This window comes from Osmia bicornis, chromosome 2 (genome assembly GCF_907164935.1).
Source record: "Osmia bicornis bicornis chromosome 2, iOsmBic2.1, whole genome shotgun sequence".
Taxonomy (NCBI): Eukaryota; Metazoa; Arthropoda; class Insecta; order Hymenoptera; family Megachilidae; genus Osmia; species Osmia bicornis.
In genome coordinates, this window is record NC_060217.1 from 8,310,762 (window position 1) to 8,337,245 (window position 26,484).

General features: G+C 41.7%; 2 protein-coding genes across 5 annotated transcripts in view; both read right to left on the bottom strand.

Moving 5' to 3' along the window:
* Positions 1–19: 19 nt before the first annotated feature.
* Positions 20–1,912, bottom strand: LOC114875630 (protein CREG1). Its single transcript, XM_029186115.2, has 5 exons — positions 1,532–1,912; positions 919–1,073; positions 607–726; positions 444–525; positions 20–372 (listed from the first exon to the last, which is right to left on the bottom strand). The coding sequence occupies exons 1-5, from the start codon at positions 1,806–1,808 to the stop codon at positions 152–154; spliced, it is 855 nt and encodes a 284-aa protein (XP_029041948.1). The 5' UTR covers positions 1,809–1,912; the 3' UTR covers positions 20–151.
* A 1,464-nt stretch (positions 1,913–3,376) lies between these two features.
* The window catches only part of LOC123988617 (protein trachealess), an 87,801-nt gene continuing 64,693 nt past the window's right edge, over positions 3,377–26,484 (bottom strand). For 2 of the 4 annotated variants that reach the window (XM_046289312.1, XM_046289311.1), the window contains 10 exons: positions 13,469–13,707; positions 10,407–10,483; positions 10,125–10,214; positions 7,472–7,658; positions 7,273–7,394; positions 6,946–7,139; positions 6,737–6,843; positions 6,506–6,653; positions 6,306–6,430; positions 3,377–6,219 (listed from right to left, as the gene is read on the bottom strand). In XM_046289312.1, coding sequence (XP_046145268.1) covers positions 4,940–6,219; positions 6,306–6,430; positions 6,506–6,653; positions 6,737–6,843; positions 6,946–7,139; positions 7,273–7,394; positions 7,472–7,658; positions 10,125–10,214; positions 10,407–10,483; positions 13,469–13,707 — 2,569 coding nt within the window. In that variant the 3' untranslated portion in view covers positions 3,377–4,939. Of the gene's footprint in view, positions 6,220–6,305; positions 6,431–6,505; positions 6,654–6,736; positions 6,844–6,945; positions 7,140–7,272; positions 7,395–7,471; positions 7,659–10,124; positions 10,215–10,406; positions 10,484–13,468; positions 13,708–24,014; positions 24,794–26,484 lie in introns of those variants that run through there. The other 2 variants (XM_046289317.1, XM_046289316.1) reach the window with 2 other exon arrangements.

Sequence of the window (26,484 nt, forward strand, 5' to 3'; positions counted from 1 at the left end):
CTAAACAATTTAATTGAAATTCAGTTTAATTTCATTAGATTTATTACTTCAATTATCACTTAATTAAACAATTATGTAAAAAATTTTGATGCTATAAAAAGTTTGGAAATACAGAGTTTGGAAGTCGTTTTACATTTATTATCACAAATTTTTAGATAGTGCGAATCATAGGATGTAACATATTAGAAACTGAGCTATAGTCTTTCGAAGATTTTTCATAGGCTTCTAAAGGGAATCGTCGATTGAATTCTTCGATAATGTTAGAAACTGATGGATGTAGATACTCGTTTACGGGAACATATTTAGGTCCGCCAAAAGTATCCAAAACAGCAATCGAAATTATTTTCAGTTTGGCGAAATAGAAATGATGGTCTGTAATGCAATACATTATTTTTTAGAATCAGCGTAGACCTTAGTTGACGTTAATTAACCGATAAACTTACTTTCTGGCATATTAACTAGTTTTGGATGACGATTAAAGAAATGTTTTTTAACTTGTTCAAGTTCTGCGCTCTCATTCTTCAGCTATTAACAAGAAAGAAATTAATAATGTAAGTAGATGTTAATATTATTAATTAATTCGGTATAAATAAATAGTTTACTAACCGTTTTGATTCTCCCGCTCATAAGAACCCTGGCACAACGAGGATCCATAGGGTCCCATTGTTTGTTTTTACAGTAATCTCCTTGCGCTAGTGACATCAACATTGAAACTCTGTTGTCTTTCTATAATTAATAAATAATCATTAAATTAATTTTATTAACACAATTTGAAGATAATTCCTAAATTTCGTTGATTTCGATGAATAATAATGGATGTCTGCAATATGTGTTGCTCGCTATCTTATCAACGGATGGTAACTGCAAACACAAAGCGTAGGTGGATGATTGAGACAAAGGAATCGTACGATTACTCACTGCTAGATCCTGAGCTGTAAAATCCAAAGGAGTAAGGTAAAGGTATGGAACACCAGTTCCATTTCCTAAGATTCCGTCACTATAAGAAACTAAGGTTACGGCAGGATATGATTCAATTTCCTTTCGTGTGCTGATTGTTGCGACAGACACCCAATCTGTGAAACACAAAGCGTTGATAACAATTTACGTAAATAATATAAGACAAAAGAAAGATCATCAATTAATAATATTTATTTTTATTATCCTATTTTTTGAGCTTATCGATACTTTTTGAAATTCATATTCAAATGAATAACCTTCTATTATATTATGAAACATCAGAATAATCGAATTTGAATATAACGGATGTGATAGATGATAACAAGGTGAAACATTTAAATTTCTAATACTTGATACTACAAGCGTTGCGTTCACCACCGAAAATTTGGTAAATTGCCAAAATTCTTTACACCAATCTAATAATAATAACTTTCGAGAAAATGCATGTTAAATGCGCATTCATGTGCAAATATTTTTCTTATGTATATTTGAACACAATTCGAATCAAAGGTATAATTGAATTCAAGGTACAATTACAATTAGATATGCATTATCAAAAGCACATTTGTCTTACCAGCTTGGTTGACAATGTATCTTGCCATTAGAGCAGCTTCATCGACTGGTGGTGGATTGCTAAGGGGAATCTGTTGAACCTTCTCGTACAGCTGATCCACTTCATGGCTTTCATCGTGTCGTTTCTCGTATTTGTTTTCACGTTGTTCCCTTGCTTTCTTCCACTTCAAAAACTCTTCGAATTCTTGCCACTGATGCTCTTCGAACGATTGCGAATACTTTTTCGCTTCGATCGTAAGAACGAAAAGAGCGACAAAGAGCGTGATTCGCCAAATCATGATTTGGTTTGTGTCCACGACAGTTCACTCGGATGGTAAATGTTTACACTAGATCCAATTGCTCGTCTTGCGTCTCTTTCGCGTGTAATGTTACATTAGCGGTCTTCTTTCGAATTTGTCTCTTATATAGGCGCGCATCTGCGAGAAGTAGAGGATGACAAATAATCTACTCCAATGGCTATCGAGTTTTAGTTATTCAAGGCCACATATCGAACATCGAACATCGAACATCGAACATCGAACTCACTATCATACTACGTGGAAATGAGCGCGTCTGTTCAAGTGCGTAAATAGGTTATGCATAACCTAGCACTTGTAAGATACCAATCATTTCAAACCCGGAATCTTAAATTAAATCTTATAATTAAAGAGATGATAACTATTTGTTAAAGTATTGAAATACAAAAGAAGACTGAGAACTTCTTTGGTTGTAATCTTACTTGATAATGTTGAGTAATATGAAAAATTATTCAGATTAATTTTACTTTCAGATAATGAACCAAATATTTTGCAGCTGATATAAAATTAAAACATAATTTCAGCTTTAGCAAATATCAATTTTTATGGTAAGTATGGTAATGAACTGTTTGTGTTCATATGATATATTTACATATGAGCATCGCTATTATAATACATTGTTATTGATAAAAATGTAGCATAACATTAATGCTGTGTAATAAAAACAAAAATCATACAGTTATTAACGATTACAATAATTACAATTTGTTGCAAGGTGGTACAGAGAACAATAATTATCTGATAATGATAATCTTATATCACCAGGTGTATCAAGTTTCCTTATCTGTTTTAATTTTTAATATTCCAAATTCTATTTATATCTTTTACTATGATCACTTTTTTAATGTATGTACTTTAAAACAAGCCATGTACTGTGTTTAAATTGGTAAACAATATTTATTTGCACATTAGATATAGAAAGCAAGAAAATACTAGAAATAAAAATCTAAAGCTTTTACAAAGATTCAGGTGCATTGTACTTTTATTTTTCAATTACATTTCAAAGTTTTAAACAAGAATTAGAGAAATGTAAATACCTACAGTATATATATGCAATTTCATTTGAGTCTATCATTTGCTTGAACAATAAAACAGAACAAGCAAATTTATCATCAGTCTTATAATCCCTACACCTGATCTTATTTTTTTTCTCTTTTTTATATATATATATATATTTTTGAAGAACAATTTGGTAAGGCATAGTTCTGCGTGCACTGCATTTGTCCATCTTTAGATTGATATAAGTACTTTCAGTAGATGCAGAGTATTCCTGCATGCATCTTCTGTTTTGTATAAACATAAAACATTACTATTTGGCAAAAGCTAATTGTCATCCAATTTTAAGTACTTCTCTCTTTCTATTATTAGAATTTTCTTGATACTGTTCCAAGCAAATAGACTTAAACCATAATAGGTGAAACGAAATCGATCAATAATGTAATAATAACAATAATGGAAAACTTTGAAAGTATTTTATAATCTCAATGTAAACTGAAAATTTATCTATATAAATTTTACATTATTGAATAATACAACAAATTCAGTGATTACAGATAATGGTATTTTTTCCAAATAATATAACTATGATATGGCAAATTTTGTATGGGATATCATTCTGACAAACGTTTCAGGGTGAACTGTACTGAATTACAAGGTTTTCATTTACCAAGATGGAGATGTTATTGTATATATTTTAGTGTTTAAGTCACTGCCTTACAATGCTCCTTCAACGAAAATAAATTTCATAGAAATTTCCGAAAAATGATGAATAGAAATATTCAACAGGTGGATATTACAGCACATAAAATTGTATTTACACGTGTACTCGTCAAAAAACAATTCATCAATTTACAACAAAACATAATAATCTCTCTGAAAGAATTCGCTACCTCTAGCAATATATTGTTCAATAACATTTTTCTATCAAAGATACGTTGCTTACTTATCTAAAAAGTCTTTGAAGCTTAAATTTGAAAGTGTTCATTAGACGTTATTACAGAGGCAAATGTTCAATGTGGTAAGGCAGTGATTAATCGTTATCGGTTGATATGTATTAATATTGACGATAAATGAATAGTGGAGATTCGAAAGATAGTTTTTACAATCGATATGACTCAAGCAACGGACGATAAATTGAATCGATAAGCTGAAAAATAAATTAACAATTTAAACATGTTCTACATTAATAGAGATAGCGATTTCCTTCGATAATGTTACATACTCTTTCATTCTCTCATTCTCTCCCTCCTTTCTCTCCCCCTCTGTCGTACAGAAACGTCTTTTTCACGTTGTAAGCAAAGGTAAACTTTATCTCTATCCGATCCTCTTAAATTAACGCTAAGAACTTGTAACGATTGCACTGTTGACTTCACTAAAGTCATCGTATTTACGCAACAAAATGTTACAGTATAAAAAATTACGACAAGTACGGCTTTTTTTTTCCTCGAGTAATTATCGCTAACAACCACGCCTGAGTACAGCGGTAACGCTGAAAGATCCTTTGTTCGTTTCCGTCACTCCTCCATATCTCGCGTGCATTTTGATATCACGCGGTTACAATCAACTAATAATAATTAGTCATTTCCACGTTCGCCCCGTGAGCGTCACATCAAACATACTCTGTGCTCGTCTCTTTCATCCTCGTTTTCCTTTTATATTCTACTCTCCATGCTTGCGCGAATATCCTCCCCGAAACTGTCAACATACATAATAATTTATTTTGTTATATTACAATAAGTCGTTCTACATAGTCGAGAATAGAGAGCAGCGATATTTTTACAGTTCAGTTGGCACATCGGATGCGCTCGTTGGGCTTCAATGAGAAGGGAAACGATGGATTGTAAGGAAGAAACCCTAGGGAAAGGGGGGTTGGGTGAAAGTAGCGGATAACGCGTAAACGAAGGCTTAACAAAGATGAAGTAAACGGAAAATAAAAAGAAGAGAAGAAAAAATAAAAATAAGACGGTGGATGAAAGTAGAGAGTGGAAATGGGAAATCGGAAATACAGAGATGTCGAGGTGAATACGATATCACTGATATGCATGTAAGGGGGGACTTTGGGCTGAAACTTCGAGTTACTTAAGTACACGTCTCTCGCGTACGGGACCACGCCACTAGGACGTCGAGCCGTACCAACCGTTCGTCGTCGATTTATTGGTCGGATGGTAGATATGGAAACCAGCTCCGGCGGCTGGGTGATGATAAAATTGTGCCTGTTCGGTCAAGCCGGCGGACGCGTACGCCGCGGCAGCGTCCAACGCGCTCTGGTGAACCGCGGCCGAGTACACTTGCGGCTTCAAAGGCAACGGTTGAGCTGGCTCGTACTGATGTCGTAGCACCGGGTCGGCGTAAGCCGACGAGCTTTCGTAGCTGCTTATCGCGTTCACAGGATGAAGCTGTTGCTGTTGCTGTTGTTGCTGCTTGTCCCGCGGCGAGACTGACGACGGTGGGGTCATTGCCGAGTGATAGTCAACCGTGTAACCGCTGGCAGTGGAGTAGGAGGAGACCAGGCTGGTGAACGCGTCCGCGCAGCTGGTACCGGTGGAACCTTTTTGATTGTGGGCGGCTAACACGAATTGGTGTTCACCGTAGGTGCTGGATCCTTCGGAACCAGGCGGAGTGGGTAGAGGACCACTAGGGGTCGTGTCACCGGCGTAATAAGTGCCACCGGAGGAAGGGGTACGCGTGCTACCGCTCGAGGTGATCCCGTGAACGTTAGCCCGTATCACGCTCTCCCTGTTCGCGTACAATTGACGGAGAAGAGCGGTCGCTGGTAAAGGAGCGGTGGCCGACTGTTGAGGGCTCAGGTGTCCCAGATGATGATGCGCCCCGATCCATTGTATCGTACTACGTTGCTGTTGCTGCTTCAACAACGCGTCTGTACTGAAGTCCGTCGGCTGATGGAGCGTCGGCGAATGAGATTTGTTTAGGTTAGCCACCGGTAGATGTTTCGACATCGCCTGTTCTAGATCTTTCACGGAGGTGCCGGTACTGTCGGCGTTGCTCGTTCGTTCATCCACGCGTCTGGATTTTGGACTGGCCGAACACAGTACTTGCTCACCTCCTGAAATTGAATGGTTTGATGGAGCTGGACTTAGAGCGTGGCTTCTCTCGTTATTCGTGACTTTCACCGTTGCGTCCTCTTCGTCCTCCTCTTCGTTCGAGCTGCTCTCCTCCTCGTGAAGCTTCCGTTTGTGCCCGCGCAATTTCACTACCAGAGTGTTAATATTTCCTACAGCTGTCTGAGGCTCTTGTTGTAATTGCGCTATGTTGTCGTGGTGCCTGCTGCCTCTCTTCTCGCTCTCCGAGCCCCGGCTTTCTTCCCGATTTTCCGGAGGAGACCTGTGCGGATGTTCCTGGTGCTGATTAGGCGGTCCACCGTGATTTCTTCCCTCTGTACCAGGGACAATAAGCGAGGAGCTTATTAAACAAAGGGTGGTGCTGTATTTTATGTAATTATATGATTGTTTGCTTCCATACCTCCTCCGTCAGCATCCGGCGAGCCGTTTTCTGGATCGTTTCCAGCAGCCTCCTCGCGTTTAACGCCCATTACACCTTCTTCTAGTTGACAGCAGTCCATGATCAAATTCTCGTATTCCCGTCCACTGAAAAAAAAAGACATCGCTATTATTGATTATTCCCCTTCAGGAATATTTCATAAAGTGGAATTTCTAATTTACCTAATGACATAATTGACACAGATGATATTCTGCTCCTCGGCGTTTTTCGAGTTGCACACCACGGTGGCACACGTTTGCAACCACGTGTACCCTCCGCTTTTATTCATAAGCCTATAATAATGCGTCAATACTTGTCCCTTGTTGATCACTGAAACAAACGATATCGTTTCGATGAAAAATGATGAATCATTCGTCGCTGTAGAAGATTCGAGAAGGAAGAGAAATATTTACAATCGATGTGGGATTTCCGAAGACGATTAGCATCTTCTCCATGGCACAACGCGTAAAGATTCTTCCCCGTTAATTCGTCGGCTGTATAATCTAACAATTCGGATACCCTATAAATTCATAAAAAAAATTCATTTTTTCATTAGGACAATTCGTTAGGATTTCAGCAGCAACGTTTGGAAATTTATTGAAACTATTAAATAAGAGCTCACCTCGGTTCACAGTGTGCTATCCGAAAGTCAAAGTTGATTCGCGTAACGAACATGTCGCTGTCCAGGCGAATTTCGTGCACATTCGGCGGAGGAAGTGCGATCGCCAAGCCAACCATGCCTATCAATGGTGGCGCGGACTTTCTTGTATGGCTAAACGTGTACTGTGGTCTCAAACGGCACAGTATCAACACGACCTGAATTCATAATATTCAATTAACACCTGGCATTTTTGGTCAATCGAATACGATCGATTCAGGAGAACTTATACGATTCAATTAACAATTAAAACGGGTTACATTCTCGAAATCGAAGATTTGTTAAACTTACCCTAAAACCAGAAGACTTAAAATGGCACCCTCTTTTCGCTATGGCGGATTTCATCCGGACACAAAACGCTCGGTCGTATCCTTTGTAAAGACCAGTCGTTGACAACGACATCACCGAGGAAACTGTTCAAAAATAAAGAATTAATTTGATTAATTTGTTTTCAGAATCTCTTCAAGATTTTATAGTAGAGGATATTTACCATCGGGATTCGCGGTAGAAGAAGAACCGTGTTCTTCCGACGCCGCGCTGCTCGGCGACGCTAAACCGGAACTCGACGAGTGCGGACCGGAAGAGCTCGAAGTCAGTCCAAGGCCTAATTGTTCCGCGACTTCCGCGTGGTCTTGCTGATGAACGTAATCGAAAACGCTTGATCCCGTCATCTCTACCTGGAATTTCAAAATTTAAACACATATTGTCTATCGAGAAGTCACGTGCCGAGGTCTTCATATTATATTTTATTCATAAACGTTAGTATATTTTTAGCAGAGTTCATACAAATAAGAAATAGATTCATACATAAACAAAGAGTTAAGGAGATGAGACATTCTCTACCTAAAATGTCTAAAAAGTAATAAATGTAATTTATATTTGTAATAAACTGATTTAAAAACTTCAGTCCTTTGTTTTAATTCTTTGAACCCGAAACATCCCTAGAGTAGAAATGAATTATTTATTTGGAAATTATTAAACATAAAACTATCGAAAGAAAATGAAGACATAGAAGTTTGCAAGATGTACGTTACGGGAGGAAATAACCCGTCGAGATATCGCAGTTTTCTTGACAAGTAGCTGCGAGGTGACTTAATTAGAAGAAAAATTGCCTTCGAGAACAGTTCTCCCCGAGGTAACTTGACTGCAGGGAAACTCTGCGGCTCTTAATATGATAGTTTCCACGAAAAACTGCTTCGACGTGACCAAAGCAGGTATCCTTTTCTTCTTTAAAAATATCTATCGTTTTCGCGATACATTTACTTCTACAGAATTATCGAATGAATGGTACTTGATACTATAACGCAAGTATCTAATAAAATTGTATAAAATAACTTCTATTTCATCCATGTTCCAAGAGTGAATTAAAGTGACACCGAAGTTTGATAAAATTGTCATGTAGCGGTTGCCTGTACGGTTATTTGAATGTGTCCCCATGGGGGTGAATTGAAAGAACTTCTTTGTTGAGTTTGCCCTTTTTTTCCTTTAAACGGTGCTGGTATGAATTTTAACAATGTCCCGAAAAAGACAATATATTTTATTTCTTTCCATGGAAGAATACTTTTGAAGATTTATAAAATAAATTTAAATTCACACCCCTATTAATGTACTAAAATCTATGAGGTAATAAAAAATGATTTTTTAAATACGGTACGCGTTTCTTCCTGTTTTACGCAATTATTCGAGCATACATAGTTCAGATATGGTTTATTCGTCGATCTCAGGATGCCCGGAACTCGCTCAAAGACAAGGTATGTAAATCCTGCGAAGTAGATTACTAGAGCTCTAGAGGGGTACAAGGTTTCTCGTTCCCAGACTCGATGGAAACTCTCGCTTCTAACGGAAGTCAATTTCATCGGTGTGGAAACTTTAATTTCAATCGAACTTCCCGACAGAATAATAATAAACCCCCACCCCTCATCCGGCGACGAATTCAAGCTAAGCTACCGCAGCCGTTAAAAAGAGATCGTCAACGATCGGGAATATTCATTGTAAAGAAGAGAAGAGGTAGCAACTGGAAGAGCCGTATTGAAAACAAGGTTATCTACATTGAACGATGCAAAATGGCTACGTTTCAATTGTAACCTACTTATCGGAACATACGCGATCGATCATCTCCCTTTCTGCTGAAGGGTGTGCTTTTAAAATCTTAAGACTAAGGGGTTGGATTTTAAGATCCTGATGGTTGCTATTGTCTTTTCTTAAGGTATCCTGACTAAAATGGATGCATTTCCTTCAGTTCCAGAGGTTCCACGATGAAGAAGCTGATCTGGAAGGCAGGCAGGGGTTGTCGGCAGCCATGTTTGTGGCAACGTCGGCGCCGGTTTCCCGAATCCCCGAAACACCCTATTGATTGCTCCACGAGTCTCGCAGAACCGAGCTGGTACACCGGTCACCTCCCGTACACCTCCTGTTCCTCCCGCTATCCCGTCCCTCTCTCTCGTTCCTCTCTCTTCCACCGTTTCCCGCTCTTCCCCTCCCCCTTTTCTCCATCTACCTTCACGGCAGCATTAGGAATGGCGAACACGCCGCCGTGCAGAGGCTACGTGAGCCGCATGCGACCACCCCCGCCCCCAACCACCCATCCTTCCCTCGTCTATGTCATGCTTGGTGCCAGCCAGTATGGCCGCCAACTCATACAACCTTCTCCTCTTTTCCTCCCTTGACCTCTCTCGTCCTTATCCACCTCTTCTCTTCCCAGCCTTACTAGCTTCTCCTTCTTCTTCTTCTTCTGCTACTACTTCTGCTTCTTCTTCTTCTTCTTCTTCTTTTCCTATACTAGGACGTCCACCTCCGCCGTATCCTTTAAATTTTCTCTTTTCTTCTCCTTCTTCTTCTTCTTCCTCTTCTTTTCTACTCTTCATTGTACACTCGTCCTTTTTCCACCCGCTCGTTCCATTACTGGCTATCTTTGCCCTTCCGGTTCGCATACGTGCCAGCTTCACGTGCATGCCTGTGTCTTATATGTCTTCCGCTTCATTACACTCCTCCCCGTATACCTCTATCTCTACCGTTCACTATCTTCCTCTTTTTCTAACCACCACCCTAGATTCAACCCCCTGCTTCTACCGTCTTCCATCAACATCCCCGCGAACGAGTCACGCTTACAACGTAAAGGAACGTAGTAACAGGAACACACTCACCTGTGAGAGTCCAAGGTAAACTGAGACGGTCTCGGATATGTACAGGAACCGTCCATCAACGGCGACCGCAATCGCGAACCCGTCCAGCGACTGAAACGAAAAATATTGAAGCAATCGTTCTTCGAGAATGTTCATCCATCTCGCTTTTTCTTTTTTTCTTTTATTAACAGGATCTTGGTCTATCTCAGATATCTTATCTGACAATTTTTTATTTTCTAATGTAGAACAAAAGATGATAATTTTTTCTTCTTGGTTTAATTTAAAGCGTAATCATATGCTTACTTGAAGTAGATGGGTGCCATGATCCACATCGAAGTAGTCCACCGCGGAAATCGCCGACGACCTGACCCGATTCGCACCTGGAATCATAAATTCATACGAATCGGTACAAGAACCACTGATTCTTCGTTGATTTCAATATCGATGTTGTTCGTTGGGGCTGTTATCGGAGTGACAGGTCGGCAAAGAGTTAATAAAGATCGAACTGATTGACGGCCAATGATCGGGGGCTAACCTCCGGTTCATTCTGACCAATGTGAGTCACACAGTGTGTGCCCTCCGGTGACCCCTTTCCGTTTTCTTTCTCCCCTTCGGTTTAACAAACAAGACGGCCGTCTTCCTTACCCTTCTTAATAATAAGCCCACCCTACCAGCTACCGTAATGAAAGACTTAGGAAGAGTCGATCAAACTCAACGCGAACCGCTTAATCTGCTAAGCCCTTAGGAGAAACGGGTCGAAGTGGCGGGCTAACTGGTCGGATTGATGACCCCACCTTTCGTTGCCTCGGTCAACGAGTTCATTCTGATGTTTCCGACCCGGATCCCCGAATAATCCGTTCGGACTTTCGCCTGTCCATCGCGTTCCTTCCTTCAAACGCGCGACGTTTCGTTTCGTTTCGTGAATACCGATTCAACTTTTGCCGAATCGACTTCTCTTTGAATTCTTGAAACAAGAGCTTTTCTTAGAAATTGATTGGATGAGATTATTGGGATTGAAAGTTAACCCTTTGTGTATCAAGAAAATCTACTTATTCGTAATTAAGGGATCCGTAATTAGACAGAGAAAGAAATTGAATGATTGTTATTCTACAGCTGGTTAATTTCGAAAAACGAAGTCGCTACTTTCCTCTCACGACGGACATCATAATATTTTGATAAATTTCTATGGGGACGTTTCGGGGGTGTTGTCCGACACGGTGGCCCGAGGATATTTCCTTGGGGAATGATGGAAAAATATCCGCGTCTCTCGTCTTTATCAATCGAACAAAAAGCAAACGTGATAATGCGTTATCTTTTACGATCATTGTACGAAAGTACGTGTCGATTGACTTTTGTTGTTGCACGAAACACTTTTCCGGGAACGGCCATTGGAAACGTTCCTATCGTGTCGCTGGTACAAAAAAAAAAAGAGTGAAAAGAGTGGAACGTGACTTAAAAGTAAAACCGATGAAAATAAAGGAAGGATAAAATTATAATAAACGAGGAAAATTCATTTCTGAAATTGTACCAGCCATTTGATACCAGCCGAAATGCACTCTTTTCCAGAAATCACCTCTCGTTTGGATCGCTTTGCCAACTTTTAATAGCGCTTTAATAGAAACGACAAACCCGTTTCGGATTAACTGAAATTATCTCTTAAAAATTGTTTCCGATTACCTCGCGACTCGAACGAAATAAAGAAAAGGCGACTAGAGGAGGAACTGAGGCAAGAAGAAGAAGAATAAAACGTCAATTGCCGCGCGCGAGAGCGCAGAAGCCGCGCACAGAAAGAAGGGGATGAAAAAAAGAAAACGAAAGAAAATAAATCAACCGACGTGTCTGGAAATCTTTAACGCATTTTACTTCGTTAAGTCGAGAGGTCTCGTTCCAGTTGTGGTACTGACATGCGGGCGAGGGTGAAACAGGCGTACTGGATTTAGTTTGACGAGGAGCTGCGGCAGCGATGTGCGGACGGTGCCTAACTCAATTTCGTTAGTTTAGTTACATTGGCGGTTGGTAACGCGAGGCCCACGTAGGGGTTGCTGTGATTAGATTTCCATGTAGGTAGTGGTGCAGCCACCTAAGCCTTTACGTGTACCCCGCTTTATACGTACGCACTGAATTTCCCTCCCTCTTCCGACCTCCGTCTTTGTTCACCCTGCTTTCAGTACCACGACAAATATTAACTCAACCAAACCACCCCCGATCCCGAAAGTAGCACCCGATGAATAAGTGAATTCTATCAACGAGCACCTCGAAAGAGACTTCGTTGACTCTCTTCCAGAATTTTGCAAGGGTGAGATTTTTAAGGGACGAAGAAGAGTAACTGCGAATGGATCAAGTGGAAATTTAGAAATTTCAATATTTCACCACTGGTGAAGAACAAATAATCTGAAAAGTTTTTTACAAGGCTGGAATAAAAAAATGTCGAGGCTTTTCAAGGGATAAACGAAACTGTTAGCATTTCAATATATATTCGGTCAAGCGAGACGGCCCGGTCTTGGTCTCCCATTTTCGTTAAATGAACCACGAAAATGAAGAAAGCCAATGGCGATGGTATCGGTCGATTATAGCCGACAATTCTCTATTACTATGTATCTGGGAATCTCTACGCTGGCTGCGTGGTCACTCGAGTTATAAAGGATATCGCGATTCTCCATCTATTGCCAGCTTGCTTACGCGAATCCTTAAGAACTGCTGCTCGACGACCTTTGTCCGGTTAATTCGATACCGGTGTCCCGTGAATTTCCATCGAAATTCACCATCCCCCTCTCGCCCTCCTATATAGGACGCGATAAGAGCACGTTTTGCAATTAATTTCCGACACTGTCCCGATTGGATCCCTTTTCTGTTTCATTTAAGGAAACAGCTCTTTCGATTACAGTAGAATTAATATTTCAAATAATTTTCATCCTTCTCGGTGTAACGTCATTCCTTTTGGATCGAATTTCTCTTGCACCAATGATTTCATTTCGAAGGATACGTTTCGTTGTGCGCGCTCGTCGATCTTCAACGAATCCACCCCCTATCGGGGTTAAATACTGATCCATCAGCAGATATCAACAGCAGATACATTTTCTAATAAGCAGGGATCTCTGTTGTTTCCATGTTAGAGGGAAAATGCGTTTATTTTACGAGACGAATGATTCTGTTCTTCCCGTTCACTGAATGGTTAAGAATTCTTACTTAAACGTGGATTAAACGAGAAGGAAGTAGACTGGTTCCCTCGTTGTTATAAAATTTCGTAATTCCAGAATTGTTTAATTTGAAAATTTCTAAGAGAGCTTAGAAAAAAGATTCTAGTTAGGGCAAATGAGAAATGGCCCCTTTTCACGGTTTCAATGGGTTAATAACGAGATCCTTACCTTTGCCAGATTTATTTGGCGGTGGCCCATCCCGATTCCATGGCGGATCTCCGTGACCCGAGAATTCTCGAAGTTTGAGGTACGAGATGGTTAGCCTTATTATAGAGGCTTTGTCCAACTGGGAGGTAATAGCCGACGGTAATGGCAGCATTTTCGCTAACTCGTAGAACTCGAAGTTCTCTTTCCCCCTTCGACACCTGGCAGCATCTCTGCTTTTCTCCTTGCGTAACTCCTGGATACTGTAACAGAAGGGTAACACAGGCGAGGTTAGACGAGCAAGAATCTCGTCGTTCGGATAAATCTAATTTTCGCGGCCTTCGATCGCGTCGGGAATCAATCATTTCTATTATTTCGTCTGCGAATTTCAGTGGAAAGAGCGAAATATTTATCATCGATTGCCACAGGGTAAGACACTAATTTATAAATGTTTATTTAACAGTTCCTCTTTCGTATTCCATCGCGAGCTCCAGGAAACGACGAGATTCACTGTAACATTTCTCAACACCTCGATGTTTATTCGTCGTCGCGGCTTTTACAAGTTTACGACAAATTGAAAGTTGTAACCGATCACGCGTCTGGAATCGAAAGGCTTCTTCGGCTACCGTCCGAAATTCAATTATATTTCATGCTATCCTTAAGATATTCGTTTCGCGTAGTCCTACCGCAAGGACTCTCGGTACTTGATATGCCAGCAACGAATTAACTGCTCTGCCGGAATCATGTTACCAGCTATTGACCTAGAGTACGTAGCACCCTCTGGGGTGACTGTTCCATTTTCTTACTGCGATAAGTTCAGAAAGCTGAATCTACCTGATTATTACCTCTTCTTTGAAATAGTTTCAACAAGAATATAAACGTTTCCTTTTCCCTTAACTAACTTGGATTTCTTACAAAATTCATACTATCCAAATAAATTGATTCTAATAAAATTTAACATTAATTTTTAAAATCACAAGGGTCATAGATCCTATAATAAATTATTCCACCCTCAATTATAATACTTAAAAAAATAATGGTTTTTCTTTCATTTCTCTTCCGGACTGCATACTCGTTTAAGCATAAAAATGAAATGGTTTTGAATGAACTATCGGCATAGGCGTGGCGCGGATACGAGCGTAGAGCAAACGCGCGTCAAAAGCGGCCACCCGCTTAAGCAGCATACATTATTCAAACGCTATCATGCCTATGTTTGCTGACATGCCAGCGAATGTATCTGGGTGAATGTCGACGTAACATTTAACCACGCCCCGTGGACGGCCCACCGATTCCGGTTTTGCATTTAAACATTTAAACGCCGACCAATGGCAGCGTAATCCGCATTATTCGAAACCCGTTCTCCCTCTACTCGTCACGGTCATTAACCTTTTGTTAACCAGAGAATCGGTCACCGCGTCCCGACGCATCGACCTCTACAATCGGGGTGTACAATCGTCACGATTTCGCGCCTACAACACTCTCCAAAGGGTGCGACGGGGTTGCAAATGCATTTCCCTTTAAACAGCCTGCGATTCTCAGCCGAACGGATTAGTCGCGAGTGTATTTAATAGGGTGATTCTGTCTATTGCAGAAAAAATTAAAGTAAGATTGAATATTGAAGTATAGATTCCATCGAAGTTTCAGGGAAGCACGATTTTACGAAACGCGAAGCAACGAAATGAATTAAACATTAATTTTAATCAAATTCGAGCCTTGGCTGATCGTTAACAAATACCTTGACACGTATAAAACTGAATATCTTCGCTTCATTACGTTTTGATATATTAGTCTGTAACAGACTAATTAAACATTCAAAACTGAATCATGATACAATCCATAAACGTTTGGTTAACGCATCGCGGTCAGTCTTAACCGTGTTGCAACAATCGAAGAGTTAAACACATTGAATATTCGATAAAACACTTCTCAACGATCAAATGTTCTCCATTAAGAGCTATCACAGAAGATGGTTCAAGCTATCCAAGTAAAGTGTTCCCGAGCGATTAATGAAGAACGCCAGGGAAAAAGATAGCAATTAAACGCGTCATTTAGCTACGCGAAAGGGTTGAAAACAAGATAGGATTTTTATTGGCCAACCATCGTGGTTAACGACTGTAAAACGAGGAGGATCCTGCTTCGATGATCGCAGGAAACGACGTTGCACCCATTATGGTGGTTTCAGTTGGAACTTTGGTATAGAGACTTGAAATTTTCTAACGTCTTCAAGGCGAGAAACGAGAAATTTATACAAAGATTCGGAGAAGCAAAGAGGAAAACTGAAAACCGTCTTGTTTCCGCATTTTATAAGCATCGCGCTTTTCGCACCCCTAAGCGGAGTTCTCGGTTTTTGCCTGTCCCTCTGGGACAATCACGGGGACACTTCCCTTCTGCTTGTTCCTCGAACGAGAAGAGCGAGGAGCAGCACGACGAATTCTTCTCACCGCGAACAGGTGCGGGCAGAAAAACACGATCGCTGTGAAACTTCATTTGCCATCGATGCCGCCCACGCGATTCTTTCGCTCGTTAGTGGAATCATGAGCGGCAATTTAAAGTTGCAGGAAACTTTCTTACCCTATTTCGAGCCGCGAGAGTCGCAGAGACGAGAAAAAGCCGTGGCGAAAATTGAACGCGATTAAAAGAGGAAAAATTCTACGATATCGTCTAGTTTGTTAAACGAAGTTTTACGATGAATATCAAACGAATAAAAGCAAAGATTTTATTTTTCTTTACTATCGGTTCAAGGGTTTCGCTGGAATTTCGGATAGGAACACGGTCGCGAGCAGACTTTTTACGACGGCGAATGCAGAAACGAGTGTTCTACGTGCATCGCATACGGGACCGTATGCAACGAAGCTTACTAAAATGCGGGCACTTCGTCGACAGTTACGTCAAACAGTGGCTCCTCGACGGTTCTGATCGTTCATTGTTGAAACAGCACTGTCCGACGAGGAAATATTTCATTTGTCTGGGGTTTTTAGCGTTCCAACAACAGGGGAGTATCAGATGTAAAGAATGCACTGTGGAAAATGCAGTTTGGGGTTCACGTTGCATTACATTTGAGGCGTCGCGATGCACCAGTGACCGCCATGTCAGTCAACGTTTCGATAATCAATTGGAAAGCGGGAAACGAGAAAAGCTGTCAGTCACATGCGGGTTCTATTTCTTTACCTTCGTTTCGGAATCGCAATGAGTACGTGGAAATAATTACTGCATTGATACATGTTGTATTATCCACTGCATAAAACGTATGTGCATAACGATGCGCTTTGATATGGTCTATCAATGACGCGTCCGAGTCGCATGAATCACCGGCAATAATTATGTACGCATTTTTGTTTGAAATTCATTTAAAGCATAGTTTATTTCTAACACCGTGCAAGGTATCACTTCTGGCTGCATTCGAATTGCAAAAAATCATCGTCCCTAAAGCGTGACTCGTTGTGTGCTAATGCAACGAAACGAATGATACCTTTTGAGAGAGAAGCATGCGCGTGTAACTGTGAAAGATGTGTTTAAGGCAGCATTGCGATGCGAAGAATTCGACGAATTAGAAATAATCGTCGATCGACGATTGAAATGGTACGCGAGATGAAGGGTGAACGCAGGTTAGCAGGGATCCATGGTCACGGAACACGGGCCAAAGTGCGATTAGAGCAGCTTCCGTTGCTGATTGAGCAAAGATAAAGGAAACGGAGGGTCGTCGGCGCGAAAGACACAAGGATAAGGGGGTGTTGGTTCGTTTTCATCCCAGTTTCTCCCTAGAGAAGAAGAAGCTGGTCAGAAGGAACCGAGGGTCTTCTTCTTCTTCTACTTCTTCTCTGTCTGCAGACGTGCGAAAATAAAATTACGCGGAACTTTCGGTGAAATTTGTTGAAATTGGGCGGCACCGAGTGGCAAGTGGGCCAGGGTTCTCGCGGATCCCACGGGACCTGGGATAGAAGAGGTCCCCTGTGCGACTGTCGGTACGGCTATATCCGTAGCGATATCGTTGAAGGGTGGCAACACGACTCGGACACATAAGGATCCTCCTGTTCGGCCGTGTTAAGTGCCGGCCATCAATAATTCAGCAGCGGACCCTGACGAGGTTACCGAGCCTTTCGATCGACGACTAGCATCGACGGATTCGATGATTCCTAGAGAATCCTTGGAAAAACGCGAATAAAGGGATGGTTGAAGTCTTTGAAAGCCTATTAGAACGATATCTCAAGGGGTGCGTTGTTTTATCGCGTGAAAAAAGGGATGGATTATTTTTAACCTTTAGAAGGCGAACCGCGGAGACACCGAGAATTTAAATTTAATTTTCAGATACAAATTTTGCACAGACCGATTGATGTACGGGTAAATTTGACAAAGATTTTGTAGATTGAAATAATAAATAAAAAGAAATTTCAATGATATGCCAAGTTTGATAGTTATTTACTGAACTTGATATTTTAAGTAGAAAAGTCAACCATTAGTCAGGCGTCGGGGCGAAAATCAAACCAATGAATTCTAATATGTATATATTAATATAAAATACATTTTTAATGAAAAATAACGGTTGACAATAGTATTAATTATAATTCCATTAAATCTAACAGAAGATAATAATAAATTTCCAAGTCGAAATGAAACAAAGAAATACTGATTGCGGTGGACTATGAATTTAAATTTCATGTATATAATTCAATAACTAATGAAAGAACGAAGACAAATTTTTATATTAAAAATCAATAGAAAAATTAAGCAACACCATTATTTTTAGAAACTCCTGTCCATGACTGAATTCCTAAACTACCCCTAGTAGTAAACACTGAAAACATCTTAATAACCCTTACTTTAACCCAAACCGTTACTTTTCACAAATTTTCCCGTGACAGAAGAACCTAAAACTCGTAATTTCTCTGAAGAAACGTTTCACCGAGTTTCGTCGACGCGTATCTAACGAAGTTGGACGTTCATCGAAATTACTCCGGACGATTGTTCCCCTAAAAACCTTCGATCGTTCGACGGGGGCGGCGGTGCTCGATACATAATAATCGTGGAAAAGAGGGCCCAATTAGCAGGCATCGAGGGAATTATGATGGCCCCGTCGGTGGTAGGCCGGCTAATTCAATTAAACAATTCATTTCGCCGGTCCGAAGCACCACCTGAGGGCACGTCCCATTCTGTCCGCGCTTCTCTCCACCTCGTGTCCGTGTGTTCCCGGACCAAGTGTGCGCCGATATGGAGGAGAAAACGTGAGTTGGAGAAAGACCAAGACCTGTGAGCTCCCTACCTAGTCCCGAGGGAGCCGTAGCCTCGCGCTACAATACAATGCTCCTAATGTTACGGCTCCAGTTTCGACATAATTTTCTTTCGCGGCCCTTTTGGCTATCGAATGCCCAGCCTTTTGTACCACTTCGACAAAGAAAATGTCATTTCCGGTGGTCGTTCGATAACGAGACTCCGGGTCCGGCGAGAATCGACGAAACTGCTTGGATCCATACCCCGAGTATTAGCTGGTTTGTTGCCTTTATGGGGCTGTACCAGGGGATTCTCTAGTTTGTTTCATTAAACCGACGACTAAGTTAACCATTAGATAGAGGAGGGGCAAATTTTTGTTTGATTCAGAATTTAAGTTAATCCCTTGGCGTATAATGACGAGTCGCACTCGCGACGAACCGTACCTGTATTATAATTGAATTTGAAGTATAATTTCTATTGAAATTTGCACAGCTGGGAATCTGTAAATACAATATTTCAATTCCGGCAGAGGCAAATGCTGAGAAAATGGTACGGCAAGGGGTTAAATTCGTTTTCATTCTGATTTTCTAATACAACCCTTTCCACTACCATCTTAATCATCCTCAAAATTATCTTTAAAATTAATTCACAAAAGTCACGTGTAACGTATCTCTCTATTTGATCTGAAAATTCTATAATATTCACAGAGAAGAAAGAAGGAGACAAAAGGGTCCGCTGTCGGGAAAATATTTTGGACACGGTCGGTCAGTCGGTGTCTCAATGAAACCCTTGCACCGACGACGAACAGCCACGTAGGGAAAAAGGGGGGGCGGGAAGAAGAGACAATACGATAACCAGTAAATTATCCCAGCACATCCGGCGATGTAAATCACGAGGAGTCGCGCGCGCATGTTGTACGCCGTGCACCGCGACCAACGGCAGCATGATAAAAGAAAGGAATAAAAGGAAAGAAAAAAAAAAGAAATCGAGAGGACGGCAAAGACAGAAAAAGCGGAGGTGAGGAGGAGTCGGAGGGAGAGAAGAAAAAAAAAGAGACGAAGAGCCGGATAGAGAGACAGAGGGAAGTTGGTTCTTGATGACGCGCAGATAAGGGAGGGCTTAAAGTCTACGTGATATGCTTCCCGATGTGTCCGAGCGGAGCTCGAGCCTGAGAACTTTCGGTAAACGTACTCGTACGCTCGAACGTAGCTTCCCTCAGCCGGAAGAAGACCCTTTTTGCATTTTCGATGCTACAATACCTTCGATACGCTTAATCGACCCCGATACTGACCTCTGACTCGCGACACTTCATCCCCATACGCGACGATCTCTGCTTGCCTGTCTGGGGTTGAGAATTCTTCGACAGACTATCATTTATAAAGAATTATTAATTCGGTGCTAAGTAAAATTAATTTTTAAGCTGGAAAGTAAAATTAAACTACCCTCTCTGGGAATAAGAATTTCCAACTCATCGATGGATAAAGATTGTAGAAAAATTGATAAATATTTGATAGGAAATAGTGTTCCAGATTTTGTAAATTTCCATAAATGGAAGGATATAACAGAAGAACATGGACAACTGTTGTAATCTTCGAAACGAATGTATCGCGATAAATAGGAAAAATCTTGTTTAGTTTCCAGTCTCGAATAATTCATCGACAGTTTGACGAAGAAAGCTGTACATAGTCTAGTCTCCTAGGGGTCTCACGTTCACGACTTGCATCCGGACATTCTCGTGTCCCTACTTCCGGGAACGTGAGCCTCGTAACGGCAACACCCTCGCCAAACCCAGACGCACAACCTGCGGTCACTGCTCTTTGCTCTACTATGCTTTTATTTGATAACGATAACAGTATACCGGCTTTTGCAATCTTTTTTCAAGACGGCTCGATTGTTTCGATTCTTCGACGACAATTACGCGCGCAGGTGTTGTTGATTCTTAGGTACACGGAATGGCACTTCGATGTTAACTCAAACGGAAAATGAGAACTATCAGAAACGCAAGTGGAATATGACAACATCTGCCTTTTCAATAGACTCTCCAATGCAAGGACGAAAATCTACCCTGGTTACAACGGGAATCCAATTATGTCCCAAGAATCGCTGCACCGAAAATCTTGCTGAACGAAGAAAAAAATATTAAGGAACTTTGATTCCAAGAGGTTTAAGTACGCGGCGGATAACGAGACGGTCATCGAAGTGGTTCGAAGTCGAATACGTAGCCATCAGGGCGGCGAACGAACAGCAAGGAATAATGGAGAGAGGGCGGGGTTGAAAATACGAAGGTAGTGTTGACGGGTCCCCGGGATGCCCCGTCAGCATCAGCGTTCCTCTAATCGTATCGGGTTTACTGCCGTGGCGTGACGTACTCATCTGCACCATCGGTTTACCACCCTTCAACCCTCTGTACCCACCGCCACCCATCACAATTCCCATTATCCACTCGCTGTGACAGAGCTCTCTTGGGACCCACCGACGCTATTTCACAGGGACCAGGGAAAATTCTTCTCTGCGGTCTACCTGAGGATACCCTGTCCAATTTTGACACGAATCTGTCAAAATAGAGCACTTTCTTTTTATTATTCTCAGCACGTTAAAGTGGTTCAAGTTAAAAAATCAGAACACTGGTGAATATAATAAAAGAATTGAAATATTAAGAAATGTTATTAATTCTACGTTCCTGATTGTTTAACGTTTGACGAGTGAAAATCCCCCGGAAAAGGTATGTTTCGCTGATTTTTATCCTCCGCTTGAATTATTGACTTGATAATAGCCGTGTGGAAGGAACACAAGGGGAACGATATTACCCTATAAAATCATATCTCGGTCAGTAAAAAATTCACGCGTCCGATATTTTTCGACCGCTTTACACGCTCGTAAAGCTTCATTACAATCCTCACTGTCGAGCTCCTAAAGGATTTTATCGTTTAATCTTAATTAATCGTGCCCATCAGGCATGTAGTCTGTAATTTCCGGGATTCTTAAACACCGTGTTCCATAATTTCTTCGATCGACGAGCGAGCTCAGTGCGCGAGCGTTAAGACAATATTACATTCATTTTTAATGAGAAGTTCGTGTAACCAATTAGTCGGTGAAAAACACAACCGTAATATGCGTGCAATTATGTAACCGCGTTTACACGTAAATCGCGTATCACAGTAATATATTGCTGAAATTACGCTAATGCGCTTAACGAGAAGCAGGATTGTTCGTTGAATTCCGTTTAAAGATGATTTCGCAGTGAAAGTGGAAGATTAAATTTCAATTTAAAGGAAAATGATTCTGGATCAGTCGTAAAATTTGCATTCTGAAACAAGTGTGACGCTTCACTTTCAAAAATGGTGAAGTTAAATCGGAGAGGTTGATTTTGAGAGACAAAAGCTTCTACGAAACATGTCCGACTGTTATGCAATTTCGTTTAATCGAAGTGAAAACTGGATTTACTGGTACTGCCTTGTTCAGTCTGCCTAAAAGTAGTGGATCGGTATCAAGCAGTCGCGATTCACGTAGAGTAATAAAAAAAACCAGCAATATGTATGCAAATTAGCGAATGAAGCAACAGAGGAAACTGAGGATATCGGATTCTTGTTGCAAAATTCTTTAACTATTCTAAAGATCTTTCCCTCTATCGTCTTCGATTCTTATAGTTAGCGAACAATTGAAAATTGGAGTTAAAGGTACGGTAGAAAAATTTGAACAAATTATTCTCGCAATATTGTTCATCCTTGATTTTATATTGTTGTATTGTGTCTTCGTGGAAATTAGAGAATAGAAATTGTGATTTAAGATTCGAGGTGAAAACTCAACGACTATACTAGGGTTTGGCGCGAATTCGAAGATGGTGATTGATTGCCTGATCAAAATTCGACATCCTGCACGCCAGGAATGATTTACAGTTATGAACGTCAACTTTACAGCTCGCACTATTTACAGCATCGTCTCGTGGCGTCATCGTCGATCTACGTACGTCACATATTAATGTCTTTGCTCGATCGTCGAGGAAAGAAGTGCGTTGTAAATGATTTCATTTCAATTTTCACCTCTAAAACATTTGTTCTTGGAACTATTTCAATTTTCCTCTAACAGACAATCAATTTATTTCGGAATCTAAGACCCTTGTAATTTTATATTCCTCGTTGAAATTAATAATTTTTTAATTTTAATTAGTATACGATAAAGTAGAAAAGTTAAGCATGATGATACTACTCGTGAAAAAAGGTTTCACTAAGAAAAGTATAATAATGTATGTATCTTTCCGTCGCAACTTTAAATGGAAATTAAGTAAAATGCAAAGTTAATGTTCTTTTTTCTCATATTTATGGTGCGCCTACACGAGAGCCGAAGGTTGTTTGATAAAACCGGAAGTACCCTGTGCGCATTGTCCTTGTTTGCTTTTCCTTAAACGTCTCGTTAATATGCATTTTACGCGTGCAAATCTATGCAAAGATTATTGCCTTATCGTAAAAAGGGATTTAAAGCGGTGTTATTTTGAAACGTTCGATATTTTATGATTAAATGATCGAATGAATCGTCGCGATCTACCTCGAGAGAGCAGTTTGCTACGCATCTCTAGCCCTTTCGCTGCTTGTTTTATCAATAAATTGATTAGTATAATATAGTAAAATAATTCTGTATTGATTTTATCGTGATTGGGAAGTTCAATGTTTCTATATCGTTAACGAATACGAGTCGGTTTGCGTTCTCTCCTTGAAGCAAATGTAAAATATGGTAAAATATGTTCTTGCATCATATGTATACCATCAATGATATATTTCAGTTCAGTCTATAAAACTTTCAGGAAATTATTTATTTCAGACGCAGTTATAGAAAGATATAAAGAGCTCGCTCTCAAAACATCAGTCTCGTTCCTTGAAACTGAACTATAAGTAAGTAATTTCATGGGAAATTTCTATAAATCTGTAAAAGAAGAGAACTCAAGTCCGACGTTGGAGCGATAAATTACCGCTAACATCTTCGTCAACGGAGCTTCGAGGGTTCAACTTTCGCGAAAGGGTTGCACCTTGTCTACGTTCCAAGCACAGGGACACGAATTCACCCTTCTCACGATTAATGCTCTCAACACTTACAAAGTGGCAAAGCGAAAACAACGTTTCCCCTCGGTAGAACCACCCCTTTTTCTACCCCGAAAAACAATAGCGATTACGTTGCAACCGCGACGTGTTCCCGTAAAGTAGCAGTTTCATAAATGACCCAGGTAAGTAATCTTCAATTGAATATCATGAAACGATTCGGAGGTCGCATCGAAAGGGCTAGGTAGATCGTAACGTGGCGAAGACAGATCGTAGCTACTAATTAAGTAGTATATACGATAGTAAGAAAAATAAGTATAAGAGAAACAACATGCCCTGGCTCGAGGAGAGGACCCTGACTCTGTTTGTACGGGACACAGAGGTCCGCCGGTACGAACCAGGAGTGCGTGAACGCGGGGTTGATGTTGAGCGCCCCAGCGGCCCCTTGATGGGGTCCGCCGACGTCGACGCCGACACCGACACCGACGCCGACACCGACACCGACCCCGACCGAGCTTTGTCGTTGAAAGCCCCCATAATCCATCGGCATCTGATACGGCAACATCTTTTTCTCTTATTTTCTTTCCCTTTTCCACCTATCAATATTTCTCTCCCTCTCTCAATATCCCTTTCCTTCGCGTTCCGTTTCCGGAATCGATCACTGCCACTGCCGCGTGTCTGTTCACCACCAACCAAGTGTTCACGTTCCGGTAACAACACACTGAACAGAAAGATCGTCACACCGCGACAACAGTCATATTCCGCGGATCATCGTCCATCTCGCGAGTCGTCTTCTTCTCGCGTCATTGCGCCACCGTATTATCGTCGACATCCGATTGATTACACCAGGGGTAGTACGAGACGATAAGAAGCGGATAACTCGCGTTGGTCCATGTACCGTATCACCGACGAGGGTTCACGCGCGCGCACGTGCGTGTCAACAACTTGGACTGGTCGCGTCGTGGACCAGCTGTTACGGGTGCTGGTCGACCCTTCGATCGCTCGAATCACGCGCCCGATGTGCGTCGCGGACGTGGGAGTTGCAGACAGCTTAAACGGCTGGTTCGTGACCGAACGACAGACTAGCCCGGACTGTACCGGCTGTGTAACGTGAACCGCACGGAGAACGCTGTCGTGCGAGCGAGACACGGTACGTCGGTGGAAAGAGGAGCGAGAAAGAGGGCGCGAGAGTGTGCGCTGAACGGCAGGCGGGTTGTGCCCGCCCACGACACAGGTAGCTCGACCAATCGGAGGGCGCGGTCGGGCGATGAGTGGACGCCCACCGCCGCCACCGCGACACCGACACCGCGCACTCTCGCGATGCTTGCGTCACTGCACCCTTTGTTGACAAGCCAGGACACGCTAACCGCGCGGCACTACGAGCGCCGCACTCTCTGCCGTGGCTGCGGTTACCTCTATCGCGCGTCAAGCCCCGCCCATCGTTACTAATGACGTTTGCCGGATGGTTAAGAGGGTCGGATCGTACACCTACGAACCGGCGGAGAGGCTACCTTGTCGCGAGCCAAGGGCGACGTTCCCCGGAAGTGGCCCGTAACCGAGCCACGTGCGCGACCGACGATTCTTAACCCTCGCGTGCTCCAGCTTTCCGCTTTCGTTCGGTTCCACACGCTTGTTGCTAACGTTATCTTTCAACTTTGTCTTTTCTCGATACGAGAATAATCGAATCTCCATTACCTCGCAGATCGAATGGAAGTTTTTGAAATGCACGAATTGGGAATGGAAAGCAGGAGACTGTGCAGAGCTAGAAATAACAGTCGTTGTTATTTCTGTTTGCTCGGTGATACGAGCAGAGGATGAGCTACTCTCATGGATATTCATAAACCGCGACTTTTTCTGTTACTCAATCACCGATCGATCGCCGATTTATCTCACGCAACGTCTTTGTGCAATTACGCCAGAGAATGCGCGACACGTAATAAAATAACCGAGAAATCGATGCGAAGCGACACAGGTAGCCAGTAAAAACAAATCAGATACGAGTGAAAATAAATGCGCAAATTACATGGTATTTGTGACTCGAGTATTGTCACACCTTCTCTACGTTTTTCTTTTTATTATTTGTTAATCCATCGATTGACTTGGAATTGAAACAGAGTAGCTTACTGACCCAGAGACACAGAATAGATTGAAGCAGTCACCTGACAAATCAGAAATTGCGATTCAAAGTTTCATCCCCTGAATCATTCGGTGACACAGCTCGATTCATAGCTTGGTCATAAGATCAACCCTTGAACATTCAAAGTGATATGTTAATTCGAGAACGTTTCTAAGTTCCATTCGAGGGAAACCAAGCGTTTCTCGGAACATCGAGTCCACGATTTTCCTTAAAAGCAGCAGGCTTTGTTCCCAAGCATGAAGTCGAAGAAGCTCAGTTCGTGGATCGTTTAAGGGCTTAACCAACCGGGAATTAATTCATCGAACATCCAATCAGTCTTCGGAGGTAAGATAGACAGGGAAAACAATGGCTACCGTGTGTGTACGAGAAAGAATCGTGGCGAAGAGTCGGTGGGTGCAACGAGCGAACGAACGACCGCGCCGGTACTTAGCATGCATCCCCCGATACGAAGGATTCCTTATTGTATCGTTGCACGTGAGCGTAATGCACAAATATGAACTTAGCTGCGGGCTCGTTCCTCGTCGAGACTCTCCTTCGTTTGGTGATAACTCCCGTCCTCATAATCATACATATGGATGTCCCGTGTTGGTTGGCTGCTCGTCTGGTTGCCCGGCCACCGTTCTCTCTGTGTTTACGCGCGCCGGGAACAATACCGACGAGCTGGCAGC

Coding starts and splice junctions, on each gene's coding strand:
- LOC114875630 (XM_029186115.2), bottom strand. CDS start 1,808: ATGATTTGGCGAATCACGCTCTTTGTCGCTCTTTTCGTTCTTACGATC. Junction 1,074..1,531: donor ATACATTGTCAACCAAGCTG/GTAAGACAAATG, acceptor TGTGTTTCACAG/ATTGGGTGTCTGTCGCAACA. Junction 727..918: donor TTACAGCTCAGGATCTAGCA/GTGAGTAATCGT, acceptor TATTAATTATAG/AAAGACAACAGAGTTTCAAT.